Source organism: Artemia sp. Qi Xiang Cuo, chromosome 3 (genome assembly GCF_049724085.1).
Source record: "Artemia sp. Qi Xiang Cuo chromosome 3, ASM4972408v1, whole genome shotgun sequence".
Lineage (NCBI taxonomy): Eukaryota > Metazoa > Arthropoda > Branchiopoda > Anostraca > Artemiidae > Artemia > Artemia sp. Qi Xiang Cuo.
Window position 1 is genome coordinate 244,084 of NC_142796.1, and position 15,080 is coordinate 259,163.

Genomic DNA, 15,080 nt, shown 5'->3' on the forward strand with positions numbered 1-15,080 from the left:
GCCACCATCATGCTAGACGTGAAAAATGTGCAGGCATTGAAATATTAGAGTGGAAAAGTGGCTGGTTATGCTTGGATTGCATGTCAATACAAGAACCATCTGTAAGTAGTCTCAGTCTTTCCTCACCTTTTACTTTGGTATTGTCACCGAAACTTACTCCAAGATCTAGAAGTCGGATGTCAACTGAAAGCTTTATAGACATATTGAAAGATAATAGGCTTACCCCTAAATCCATAAAATCAAGTCCAAGTCTGATGCTGCTTGTCAAACTAATTGTTTAGCTCTATTAGCTTCTCCTAGCAGTAAAGCTGAATGTGAAGCCCTAAATATGTGTCATACTACCCCCCCTTCAGTTCATACTAAAGATGCTTCTTGCCAGTCAGACCTTACAAACACTGAAGCCGAATTCAGTAAATCAAGTACCACAACACAGACAGACTGTAACTACAACCCACCCTGCTGCCTTCCTCATCCCTCCCTCCCATTGTTCCGAACAAAAATGCAGAGTCTAATAGCCTTAAATGAAGAAATAGAGAGTATTTTTATTGAAATGTCTAAATTTGATGCTTCAGATAGTGTCCAAATTCGTGAAACTGAGAAATCCCAGGTGACTTCAATCTACGTTAATCTAGAGACAAATTTTGCAAGAAATAAATCTGACAAAAAATTAGTGATACAAACAAAAATCTAAAAGACACTCATGAATTCAAAATTAAGGAATCAAGGAGGTGCAACGAGTAAAATTTTAACGCGACACATGTTTTGATAATAGTGGGTCCCTGGCGACCAAAAGACAAACCTGTGTATCTAAGGATTATATTTTTCCGGTCACGCAACTGGAAATGCAGCCATTGACCCAATTTATAATAAAAGTGAATTAAAGGCGAACATTAAACCGATGGAGAAGATGACTAGTGTTAACAGCTGTGTTTACAAATGTTCCAGTAATTTCGACAAGGTTAGCGACAATTCCAAAGTAAGGAATGTCGCTTGTAAATTTCATCTGAATAATAAGTGTAATAGAGGTTTTTCTTGTAAGTTTGTCCATTCATGTATACATTTTTTAAATTCAGGTTCCTGTTAAAATCCGAATTGTAATCTTTCCCACCTTAGACCATGCCAAAAATTTAACTGTGGAGTGTGTTTTAGTCTTAAGTGTTCATTCTTACACATCCATAAATCTCCCTCGCATCAGAGTCTCCCTTGCATTGGAGGTAATGGTGCTCGTCCGAAGTCTGCTCCCATGCATTCATGGCGCATGCAGAGCTGACTTCACGTGCCTTTGGATATCCGGCTAACCACCGGAAAACTAATTGCACCGAAGCATGGTTGGGCTAGCAACCCTCCTCCTGAAATTACTTGCTACGAATGGAACTGAATATACATCCTCGGATGCCCAACCTACTCTCCCAATTGGACCCATGCCTGCCCAAGGACGTACCCCTTTGAACATCGTTGACCATGGTGGCATTAATTTCGCCACCTGGAACGCCTGACGTGGAACCAGCCTGGTTCCAAGCTTCTTTTAGCAAAAGAACTAAGAAGATACAAAGTGACGATTGCAGGAATAACAAAAACTCACCATACGGGAAGTGGCGAAGAAGACATTGGAGAAGGGCGGACACTGCTTTGGTCTGGTGGACCCCAAAGAAGAGGGGGAGTTGGCCTTGTTCTCAACAATTTCGCTCGGAAAACCTTATTGTCATTTACGCCTATCTCATCACGTCTACTGAGAGCAAGAATCGACGGGAAGCACGAGAAGATAACTGTTCTTACCTGCTTTGCACCCACAAACGAGGCCCAAAATGAAGATAAGGACGACTTCTATGCGCTACTGTCCTCCAAGCTCTCCTCCGTACCTCCACACGAATACCTCCTAGTCCTAGGAGATTTTAACGCTGGTGTGGCTAACAGCTCTGGTCTGTACGATGCTGCTGTTGGACCTGTGACAGTTGACTTTCTGAATGATAATGGTGAGCGGCTGCTCAGTTGCTGCATCACCCACGCTCTAGCAGTCACAAATACCTGGTTTGTGAGAAAAGACATTGCAAAGCACATATGGTACAGCAATGATGGCGGGACCAAAAAGATGTTTGACTACATCATTGTTCGAGGTGGCTTGCTTTCGTCTGCCGAGATCGGCAATGCCAACCCTCATCTCGTTTCTGCAAGGATGAAACTCCAGCTGAGCGTCAATAAGAGCAGCTTGTTATCCACCAACAAGGTAAGATACCTCTTAGCTGAAACAAGGCCCCTCGGTTCGTGAGCATTATACAGTAGATGTTTCAAACTACTTCGAGGCTCTCCAGCTGTGTTTGGATAGTAAGTCAGCATGAACCACTTTCAAAATCAATGTTTTCAGAGCAGCTACCGATGCTGTCGGCTCGAAGCCATAAAAGAAGAAAAAGTGGATTATCAGCCAGACGTTTGAAATAATTGAGCAGAGACAGCGAGCGAGATTATGAGGAGATATGACACTCTACCGACAGCTCAACAAACTACGCAACTCCTTGATCCACAAGGACAAGAAAAACTTCATTGCGGGTAAAGCCGCTGAGCTTGAGCAAGCTGCCCAAAAGCAAGACATAGGTGTGACATTCAAGATCCTGCGCGAGCTGACTGGCCAACATGCCATGATGTCCACAAGCCTGAAAGTAGCGAATGGAGAAACTATATGTGATCAATCTCAATGTGTTGGTCTCTGGGAGAAACACTTTAATGGGCTGATAAACTCAGATCCGCCCTACCGCATTGACTAAGTGCTTGTTGCCACTGCTACAGAAGCTACCCTTGCTCCCGACGGCGCCGAATTTTCTCCTGAGGAGGTTACATAGGCAGCGAGGAATATAAAAAACAATAAAGCAGCTGGCACCAGTGGCATCACTTCAGAACTACATACCACGGGCGGCCCTGCATTGAATCTTTGGCTGTAGAAAGTTGTTAGCATAGTCTGGCGTACTTAAGCTATTCCGTCAGACTGGACTAAAGGAATCATCGTGGGAGTGTTTAAGCGCAAGGGCAGCAAGACAGATTGCAGCAACTACCGTGGTATCACCCTACTCTCTGTTCCTGGAAAGCCGTTTGCAATACTCCTGTTGAAACGTGCAATAAGTTTCTTAGATGCTTTACTCCGGCCCCAACGAGCCGGATTCATGCCAGGAAGATTGACAACTGAACAGATTCATACTGTCAGACAGATGGTTGGGAAACCACTGAAATTCAACAAGAAAGCTTACATAGCTTTCATTGACTTTCGTTCTGCCTTTGACACTGTTGACAGGCAGTCTCTTTGGCTAATCCTGAAGGCTGCTGGCCTACCAACAAAGATAGTCAGCCTCTTTAAAGAACTCTACAGCAGCATAGAAAGCGCCATCCTTGTTAACGGGAAGCTTTCTTCTTTCCTTCCCATAAAAAACGATGGGGGACAAGGTTGCGCGACTGTACCTGAACTGTTTAACTGCGTCATTCACCACATTTTGAGCGAGACACACCGTGCCCATCCTTTTGGAATAAGTTATGCCGGGAGGACTGATGTTGACTTTGCCGACGATGTAGCCGTCCTCAGCAAAAATATCGACCAACTTAAGTCTTTACTCGCGACGCTCTCCTCCACTGCCTCCGCAGTTGGGATGCAAATCCACTAGATGAAAACAAAGATCATGCCCATAGAAAATACCGCATCGGTTTCACCCTTAACTGTTGTGATCAACGGCCAAGCTGTTGACATGGTAAGGCAGTTCACCTATCTCGGATCAATTATATCATCAAATGGCACACTTGACACTGAAATCTCAGCCAGATTAGCCAAGGCAAACTCTGTATTAGGACGGCTCCTGAGAGCAGTCTTCCACAAACCGAAAATTAGACGCCCTACAAAAGCCCGTATCTACAACGCCACAGTCTCAAGCATCATGCTGTACTCTTCTGAGACATGGCCGATAGCCCAGACACAGCTAAGAAAGGTCGATGCCATCCAAACTATACACCTGCGTCGAGTTGAAGGCTTCAAATGGTATGACAAGATCCGCAATACTGAGATCCTGAGGACCTTTAAGTCGGTGAACCTCTCCTCCCGTGTAGAAGCTCGTTCTCTAAGATGGTACGGCCACTTACTCTGCCTCCCGCCAACTACCCCTGCAAGGATCATATTGGAATTCAATCCCTCGATTGTCTGGAAAAGTCCTCGAGGGAGGCCGCGCACCAGATGGGCTGATGTTATAAATCACCGCCTCTTCAATCGCAACATCGACCCTAATGAGACCCCACCCCTAGCCCTGGGCACGGCTGCTTGAAGAAAACTGATAGCACTGTCAAGCAGTTCCCTCTACGCTGGCGACCCTCCTGAGTAAGAGCGTTAAGTCAAGTAAGTCAAAGTAATCAGAGTCCCCGTTTTTTAGCCCCAAGTTTTCCCCCAAAATACCGAAGAAATACACCACTTTTTTCTCTACCAACGCCGAATTCTCCACGCCAAACTATAGCTCCTCCCTTCAAGGACTTTCGACGTCAATCACTAACCCATGTTTCTTCCCTTGCAAAGAAATTCCACTCCTTAGTCCGAACCTCCTCCCATGTATAGCCTATGTCTACAGATCAAACCCACCCTTTGAAAAAGATCCCTTCCTTATTGATGTCCCCCTAGTCAACCCCCACTTTATCCCCAGGAACAATTTCCTGGGGGAAATTGTTCCCCAGGAAAATATTTCTCAAAAATTTATCTAGGTAATGCCGAAAGCTTGAATTTGAACAAGCTTAAGAAAGTAAGCATAACTGCATGACTATTGGATCTTGACGTTATTTCCATCACGGAGGTGCATAACCAAAATCCATCCTTACTAAATCTAAATGGCTACCTTAAATTTATCAAATTAAGGCCCCATGACCATCCTCTGGGGAAAAAAGGGACGGTATTCTGCTGTTCGTTTGAGACTATTTATGCCCAAGACCAATTCCTACACCAGATTTTAATGAGTTTGAAGAAATTGTTTGGTTATGTATTAGACCGAAGTTTTTGCCCCCTCCATTAAATAATATTATGGTTGCACTTTTCTATTTCGCTCCCAATCAAAACAGAATTTTGTAAAAAAAAAACTAAATGGCACCATTGATCGACTTCAACTAAAATATCCTTACGCCGGAATCTTTTTATTAGGGGATAAAAAATGATTTATCTTTAGACTCAACTTGCCGTAACTTTAATCTCAAACAAATGGTAGATTTCCCGACGACGAAGAGAGGCACCCAACAAGATGTTATTTATACTAATATAAAACAATACTATAAAAAAACAATTTTGCTTACTGCACTCGGTGGTAGCTACCATTATTCAATTAAAATTATCCCCGATTTTAAGGCCAAACACAATTATAAGGTTACCAAAATTTACACCAGACCAGTAACAGATAAAGGCTTATTGGAATTCGGAAATTGGATAACAAGAGAAACTTGGAGCGAAATTATAAATGCAGAAGATGTTAATGACAAAGTCTTACGGCTTCAAGGACTCCTAACTAAACACTACATTGGATCTTTCCCGATAAACAAGACCAAAAAATGTTACACCGACAAACTGTTCTTCAAACATAGCTTTAAAAAAATAATTCTGGAAAAAATTAAATTCCTTAAAGAAAAAAAAATTCTAGATGCCAAAATGTTAAGGAAATATTTAAAGAAGCAACTTCTCAAAGCCTAGAGACACCAAATGCCTGGGCTAATCCCATCTCAGTTGACCTAGAAAAGGCTTTCGATTATGTTGACCATAATGTTTTAGTTGATAAACTTTCCCCTGAATTCCAAATCGACTCCTCTCTGGTAAAAATTATCTCATCGTTCTTAAGTCAACGATCTCAATTGGTTAAGTATATGAATACTTACTATCAGCCTCTACCCATCTGTAACAGAATGCCTCAAAGTAGTATAACTAGATCTATGTTTTATAATATAATGATAGAAAATTTTGCACAAGATATCCCCTTATGATGTAAATTTGTGGATGATATGACTCTACTATAGATTACCAGGAAAAATATAAAAAGTAGTATGCTAGAAATCCCTGAAGATGTTGCAACAGATGCCCTAAAAAATAAATGCATTTAAACCCATTGAAATCTACAATTCTAACAATCAATTTTCTAAGCACAGCCCCCTCATTTACGTCTATTATTATAAGTGAACTTATGACACATGAAATAAAAATTCTAGGAGTAACTATAACTTCCGATCTTAAATGGGAAGCACATATTTCAAATATAACCAAGCAAGCCAATATTACTCTAGCTTTCCTTAAGCAATTAGCAAAATATCAATGCCCTGCTTCTTATGTTTTGAAATTTTACATATCTTTTATTCGCCCAACTCTCAAATGTGCTTGCCCTCTATAGCACTTCTCGCTATACAGAAAGGTTGGAATCCGTCCAGAAAAGGTCTTTAAAAATCATCGCACGGGAGGGGAAGTTGCATTACTCCTACTTCTTACAAAAGTTAAAAATCAAAACCCTGGAAAATAGACGACATAATTTGTGCCTCCGTTTTTGGTGGTAATGCGAGAACCAACATCCGAACTGAATACCTTTTTCCGCCTTCCCATAATTCTGAACGGAAACTTCTCCCAAGAGAGGCAAAAATCCCATCCCCATTCTAGAACCTGTAAAGACTAAAACAAAAAATATTTAGACAGCTTTATACCAACCTTCACTCGAATCCTTGACACCTCCAATACCTCTTAATGAATTCTTTTTTTTTTATCTCTTTTGACACTCTTGTTATTTTTTTTTTATGAATAAAGTTTTATCTTTAATGTATGACCTGTTTGATATGACATTATTTTATGCTACTTTAATATTTTTCTTAATTGTTTAATTTCTATTTGTCTGTTCATATTTCTTAATATTTTTGTGCCCCTCAACCTCATTTCATTGATGTGCTTGTGGTTGTTGTTGTTTACTTTATTTTTTTGTATGACACGAACTTATCTTTGGCAATTTATCACTTATGAAAAGTTTTAAGAATAAAGCCCATGGGCGCCCATAAGCTGAATTCCAGGGGGGGGGCAAACCTTGTCTAATTGGCACTTTTAATACTATATAATAGAAATCTCAGAACAAAAGTATAAAAATAAGGCACCATCATTCAGCCAGGGGGGCGGGCGCCCCCCCCCCCTGCCCCCCCCTATGGGCGCCCATGAAAGCCTTATTCTATTCTATAAATCAGTTGCTATTTTTAACGGCTTAGACAAAATGTCATTACGAATATAAATACCAACGCCACCACCTTTTCTGCTCAAGCCTCTATCACGGTGAGTATTGAAGTAGCTAGTGTAGCCTTTTATTCTACCCGTTTTGTCAGTGGTATCCCAGCATTCGTTAACTGCAGAAATTGGAATACTCACTTCTCTCAGCAGTTAACTCGTTAACTGTTTGTTAACGATCCGGCATTACACAGAATAAAATTCGGAAGCTTTGCCTTAGCTGACAACTGTCCAGGACGTAATAGCGGGGGAAGCTCATCAGAGGAACACGGTAAGATCAGCTACAGCTGAGATGGAGAAAGAGTAGGAGAAATCTCATACCTTTGTAAACATCTTATTTTCACAAGAGTCCTCGGTTCACACACAGCTGTCCTCCGGTCAGAACGACGTTCTTCAGAAACATGAACGGGTATCGCCATCTCTCTATTTCGCCACCCACCTCTCTTTCCACGCCATTCACGCTTTTTCGAAGCATCATAAACAGTGAGTCCTCTGATGGCCGTTTGAATAATCCAAAAAGCCACAGACTGACATATGTAGCTCGGGCTGTAGTCAGTTGAAGTGAATTAAGTCTTCTTAAAAAGTCTTTTTGATAGGTAAAAGCCATTGTGGTTACACTTGCAAAGCTAGGTAGTTTCAATTCTTAGAAAGAATGCACCATCACAACGAAAATCTGTCGAAAACTCCACATAAACAAGCTAAACTAGAGTGGCGCAACGGCAGCTGTTCATTGAGAACTACTCATTCCAAAAATTTTCCTTTCTTAAGCTTAGACGAAAAATTATCGTGAGAAATACCCTATGGGAATATATTCTTAACTGGTACATAAATGTATTTCCAACCTCTATCCATGCGTTTTCTTTTACTTCTGCTTCTTCGTATTATTTACAGCGTTGATTAAACCACATGAGATACTATTTAATGATCATTATAAGTTTCTAAAACTATCGTCTTTTTTCTTGAAAAAAATCGTGCCTGCTACTCATTTTTTCAAGTTGAAGCGTGGCAACACAATTTTTTTCGCTTCAAAGGGCCTCTTTGTGGCTTAACGAAGCAGTTTTCGCTCGACGAAGCAATATTCGGGCCCTGTAAGAACCTAGTTTTAAACATAAAAAAAATGCCGGGCATCATTCAACCAATGTGCCTTTATCCTTAGCGACTTCTCCAACGGAAACTCGACGATTCAGCGAAACAATTTTTCTTTTCACTAACTCAACTTGTTTTTGAGTTCCCTTTACTATTATGATACGCCAGACATGACCATTGGCATCTTCTATACCACTTGTGAAGAGATTGTGCGATTTACCCACCTTAACAGATTTACCATTTTACGCAAAAAAAAACAACGCCTAAAACTGTTCTTCTTTACAGGGGAATACTAACCGGTAAACATATCATAATAAAGTGCACAGATAAGAGTTGATCAAAATTTTATCCATATAAAACGTTTCTCAGTGTTGCATTAATGGCAGTAGTGTATGCCAATTGCAAATTTTGTTTCAGTGATGTTCGAGCAAAAGGTTGTGATGGTGACACGGGAGTATTTGGTAGATCAGATTTTGGCAATGCCATTATTGATGCCTTGCTGTTCCTGAACCAAAGGCTTTAGAAACTAGTGCAGTTCTCCCTTATGTGTTTATGGCAGATGAGGCATTTCCACTGAAATGCAACATATTAAAGGCATTTTCTTGTGGCTTAGAGCTGATTGATAGGGAGAAACGAATATTTAATAGCGTCTTTCTCGAGCAAGGATGGTGGTTGAGAATGCATTTGGGATATTAGCAGCAAGATGGCACATATTCCATACGCCAATAGACAGTAATATAGAGACAATGAATAGTACAATAAAGGCATGTTGCTGTCCTAACAGAAAATCAGGTAGATCGAGATACGTTACGTTCCCAAAGCAGAAAAGTGTTTGGGGAATAAGATTTCAGAGACAGGGCTCCAATAACTATATCAATTCTGCATTACAAGTTTGCAATAAGTACAAGGAGTACTTATGCTCATCTCAAGGATTGCTTTCTTATCAAAATAGTTATTTGTTTGAATAAATTTTTTTTACCATATTAGATTTCACATTTCCACTAGTTTTTACCAATGATACTTCCTTACCAAACGAGTATATAAATAACTTTAGTCCTTTTGATGTTTTACTACTACTACTAGCAACTAGTCCCCGAAGCCACGCCACGCCGAAATGACGGTGGCGAATGTGTGATTGAGTATCGGCGGCGGCGCGCCGCCAGCCGCGCCGAAATTTTTTTGGCGGCTCGTCGATTTTTCTGATTAAAAATAATAATAAAAATTCCGCTTCACCAAGCACGTTCAACCTCGATTTTAGTAAGGATTTTTAAATGGTTTGCTAAAAACATACAAGAAGAATATGACAAAACAGGAATTTGCTGGGCCATGCGGAAAGTGTTTATGTTCACCGTCGATCAGACCAAGTAGAATTCTCAATTTTAGCCACTAGACCCAGGGAAACCTATGATGTGTTTATGTTAAACGACCCATTGTTCCTATAAAATCCAGTGTTTAGTCATTTCCTTTTTATTAATGATTTGGGCTAATGTGTGTATAACTTTCAAAGTTTGAAGTTCAAACATCTCCTGTTCATCAAATACATACGAAAAGGAAGTGAAAAAAAAAACAAATAACAACATCGAAAAAACACTGTATACAAATCAGATACCATGGCTTAACAATACCAACAATTTTAAATCAGCGGTTACATCACTTCAGTTACAATTGATGTAACAAAAGTGAGTTTGTTCACTCTGCCTGGAGCCATTGATCTTTTTGAAGTCACTATCAGTCCTATCGTGCTAAAAAGCCGTTTAGCTGGGGCACACGAGGCCGGTACAGCCAGAACTTGACGAGCGTAAACTGCCACTCGCGGGATCTGATACTAGTATTGGACCTTGGGGTCCCACAGAATGCCGCAAATGGGCTTCTTCTTTGTATCTGCTGAAATAAGTTGTTTTATAAGGGAGAACAAACCTGCACCTTCACCATAGGGCTCCTGCGCCCTACACTACAGAGGAACTAAACTGCAACTTTACCCTCTTTTCTTATCAACACGGAATAACCCTCCGAAATTCTTTTCTGAAAGAAGTGGTCAAGCTATAACGTTTCAAGTCAAAGTTTAAGGCTACTTCAACTTCAGTGTGCTCTGCTAACTCTGCGAAAAAAAATGTAATTCATTTCTATATATATATATATATATATTATATATCTATATATCTATTATATTATTATATATTATTATATATATTATTATATATATATATATTATATATTTATATATATTATATATTTATATATATTATTTTTTTATATTTATTATATTCTATATATTATATATTTATATATATATATATTTTTTATTTTATTTGTTTTGTTAGTTTTTTTTATTTTTTTTTTTTTTTTTTTATTTTTTTTTTAATATAATTGAATTTTTTATTATTTATAAAATTATTTATTTTTATTTTTTTTTATTTTTTTTTTTAATTTTTATTTTAATATGATATTTCAGTTATTTTATGAACTATTGATGATATTATATTATATTTTTTTGTGATATTTTTTATTAAGTTTTTATATCATACTATATTAGTGTGTAGTTATTAAATAATATTATATTTTTTTTATTTGTATTTAGTTTTTTATATAGGTTATATGATGTTATATATATACTATATTATATATATATATGTATAGATATTTATATAGATATATATATATATATATATATATATATATATATATATATATATATATATATATATATATATATATATATATATATATAGTATATATATATATATATATCTATACTAGCTCTAGATAATCTAACCAGCGGGAAACCACTCGCAAATCAGCATCGACCCAAAACGAACAGAAAATAACAATAAATAACTGAGTCAAACTCAAAACGAGCAGAAATTAACATAAGTTGGGCTCAAAATCCCTATGCCTTCCCAAATATAAATGTTTTTACTTTTATAACTTTAATAAATCAAATAATATTAACATTTTGATTACTAAATATCAGCATATGTATATTAAACTGACAATGCATATTCATTTGTATTTTTTTCAGTAAAGTACAAATTATCTTCTGGCCTTGGGAGGGCATAGGGGTTTTGAGCCCTACGCATGTTAATTTCTGCACGTTTTGAGTTTGGCTCTTTTGTTTAGTGTAATTTCCGTTCATGTTGGGTTTCATTTATTTATCGATGCTGATTTGTGTTAGTTTCGCGGTTAGTAGATTGTTTGACTTCAATTTTGCTCATTTTTTGTTTAATGGAGTTCTTTACTTTTCTTTGAAAAAACTTATTTTTTGGAAACAGTCTTTTTAATTAATTTCTGTTCGTTTTATATTGACATAGTCTTTTCAGGGAAAAAGAAAATAATACTTTAAATCTTTTCGTTTTTTTTAAGAATTTAAGTTTGGCCTGCTATTTGTATGCTGGAAAACAATTTTCAGCAAAATTTAACAACATAGACCCTTATAAAAATCTGGACACAAATAATAGTGTTTAATTTAGTTTCATGCCTCCTCTAGTTGACCTGAAATGGAAAACTTGATAACATTCGCAAAAAAATTTGTTTACTTTCTTTGATAGCTTGGATACACTTACGCTATTTTGATTTAGTCAAATTTTAAGAGCAGAAGAAGCCCTGAAAGTTTGAACATAATACCCTCAGTTGTTCTTGGGATACTGCTGAGATGCCTTATTGGGAATTAGCATAAACACAGTGCATTTTGATTTAATCTTAAGGCAACATTTACTTTTTAAACGTAAAGGCAAATGGGAGGGTCGTCGTGGAAAAGGGATTAGTTTCCCTCCAATTACTTTCGACTATTAAAAAGGACATCAGCCCTTTTTTATCAATCGAATGAGCCCTTTTCAAAGTTCCTACGACAACTCCTTCGATACGAAGTGCCCTGGTCTAAACAACAACAACAAAATGATACATTATACCCACATCGCTCTCTACTTTAAAAATGTCAAGCCTTCCAATTACTTTCAATTATTAAAAACGGCACTAGGCTTTTCGATTTCCAAACTAATGATCCCTTTTTGAGTTTCTACGACAACGCTTTCTATAAACACCGTATACACCCCCAGGGCATAAATTACAACCCTTATCCTAAGGGCTGTGAGGGTGGTTGTCATCCTCTAAGACCTAATTTCCAGAACTTTCAACTAGGTTAAACAAAATGGCTATCTCAAAATTTTGATTGTATGTGTTTCGGGAAATGGTTGGCGTAGAAGGGGTGTTAGTTGCCTTTCAATCATTTTTGAATATTAAAAAGGGCACAAGCCACTCCAATCTCTAATTGAATGAACACTTTTCGAAGTTTCTACGACAACTTCTTCAATATGAAGTGCCCTGGTCTAAAGGAAAAAAAAATAAATAATACATTGTGCCTAAATCGTTCTTATATACCTCCAGGGCATAACTACAAAACCCTTGCCCTAAGGGTTGTGGGGGAGTAACCTCCTCAAAAAACATAATTTCTCTCTGGAAATCAGTTACTCTGAACAAAATGGTTATCTTAAAATTTTGATTGGATGTGTTTGGGGAAACGGTGGGCGTGGAAGGGGTGTTAGTTGCCTTCCAATCACTTTCGACTACCAAAAGGGGAAGTAGCTATTCCAATTTCCAATCTAATGAGCCCCTTTTGAAGTTTATACGATAACTTCTTCAATACGAATTGCCCTGGTATGGAAAAAAAAAACAAACAAAAATAAATAATATATTGTGCCAACATTATTCTTTATATAGACATCTCGATTGCGCTGCCTATGACAACACCCTGAATTGCCTAATGCTCTTTTACCTACCTTTTTTCATCCGAAAAATCAGTAAGAAAAATGAACAGAATTTTAAAGTGGAAGGTAGAATTTTTGTTTCAAGAAAAATTTCTTCTTCTCCTTCCTATAAACCAATATACATGGCGAGCCCAAGATGACAGTATTTATTTTTAAGAAACAGATTAGCCGGGATGACGTTTGAAGCCAAGAGGTTGACATTTATAACCAAAAAAGAGAAAAAAAAAACGGTTGTGGCGTAGTGCCATCGCCGTCGACATAATCCGTAGCGGCGTCAGCGCGCTGATGCAAGCTCGGCGGCGCGCCGCCGACTTTTCGGCGCGGCTTCGGGGTCTACTAGCAACTCACCACAGCCTTAAGCTGGTTGATACCAACATGGTTATACATTCTCTTCCTCCATCCAAATCTATTCAAAACATCCTTCCCTCTTTACACCCTCCCAGGAATTTACCATTACCATTAAATCTTTATTTACAGCATCCTCTCCCCAGGACAAAAATTTTCCTCGGTAAAGATGTCAGGGTTGAAATGCCAAATACCAGATTTTGGCAAATCCATTGTGGATACTGGAAGGAGCGCATGCACGTGGGAAGGATACACAACCAATCCTGCTATATTGAAGACGGTAACCGTATTTACCGGATTACTTAGCATCAAATTATTCATCACTCTGTTGCAGTGAGCTTTGAATTGGAAAAAAAACTAGCGTTTAGTGTTTATAGCCTAAACACGGCTATTATGGAAATACGGCTACTATGGGGAGGAATAGTCAGAAAGACAATGACATTTTCCTCAGATCTTCGTCGATCAGCTCTTGTGATATCCACCCAGACAGGTTTGCTCCAGAAGCTGACCCATTTGGACTCTCATTTAGCACGGTGGTAAGGAATTTCTTTCTTGGAAAGACAAAATAGGGCGGTAAGAAATTTCCACTCGTAGCAACTCTTCCAATCATTGTAACTAGAGGGCCTCGTTTGACTGAAGGAAATTAGCTGAATATTTTCTTACATTTGTCACAGGTCATCAGGATGTCTAGGTCATCAAATGATCATATCTGCCTTATTTTGAGAATGATAGGTACTGGGACTGGCATAAAAGTCTAAGGTGTTTATAGATGTGGATAATCTTTGTAGGCGTAATTTTGTTTGTTTTTTCTTGTTTTCTTTATCTTCTTCTGAGCATTTTGTCATGTACAGAAGGTAACAATAAATTTTTAGTGGATAAATAATGCTATGAAGTGGCTCACTATCAGTGGCTCACTATGTACCACCTCATACTGGTGCAGTATGCACCACCGGCCCTCTAGCCACCAAAACCAAAATCTGATGAGACTGGTGCATTATAAAAAGAAACGATGGAGCTACTTACAATGTCTGATCATCAATATATATATATATATATATATATATATATATATATATATATATATATATATATATATATATATATATATATATATATATATATATATATATATATATATATATATATATATATATATATATATATATATATATATATATAGTACCGGGCTCCGGCACGCGGCAGGCTTCTATATATGTATTTTCATTGTCGCTTGTCTTCTAACCGCAGACAATTTGCTGTCTTTTCATACTGGCCTCTTTTTAAAGATATTTGATTATTAAAGCAAGCCCAATTTCTAACAACGATATCTATTAAGCTTTAAACTTTTGGTTTTCTTTTTTACGGTTTTCGTATTGCTGCAATCCCTCGCTAAAATATATACAAATATTTTTGCAATTACCAGCCACTTGACCCTGGCATTTGGCACGCAGTAGGCTTCTATATATGAATTCTCATTGTCACTTGTCTTCTAACCGCAGACAATTTACTGTGTTTTCATAACTGAGTCTTTTCAAAGATATTTGATTATTAAAGCATGTTTCTGAACTATTTTTTAGCGGCTATTAAAGCATTAATAATTTGTCTAGCGGTTATTAAAGCATGTTTTTGGAGTATGGTTCAGTGAT

The 15,080-nt window shown here is 37.8% G+C and overlaps 1 protein-coding gene across 1 annotated transcript; it reads left to right on the plus strand.

Annotated features, from left to right (window-relative positions):
• Window positions 1-898: 898 nt before the first annotated feature.
• On the plus strand, window positions 899-2,431 carry LOC148953624 (protein CFDP2-like). The gene is made up of 3 exons (XM_089087256.1): window positions 899-1,034; window positions 1,530-2,224; window positions 2,363-2,431. The coding sequence occupies exons 1-3, from the start codon at window positions 899-901 to the stop codon at window positions 2,429-2,431; spliced, it is 900 nt and encodes a 299-aa protein (XP_088943382.1).
• Window positions 2,432-15,080: the final 12,649 nt, after the last annotated feature.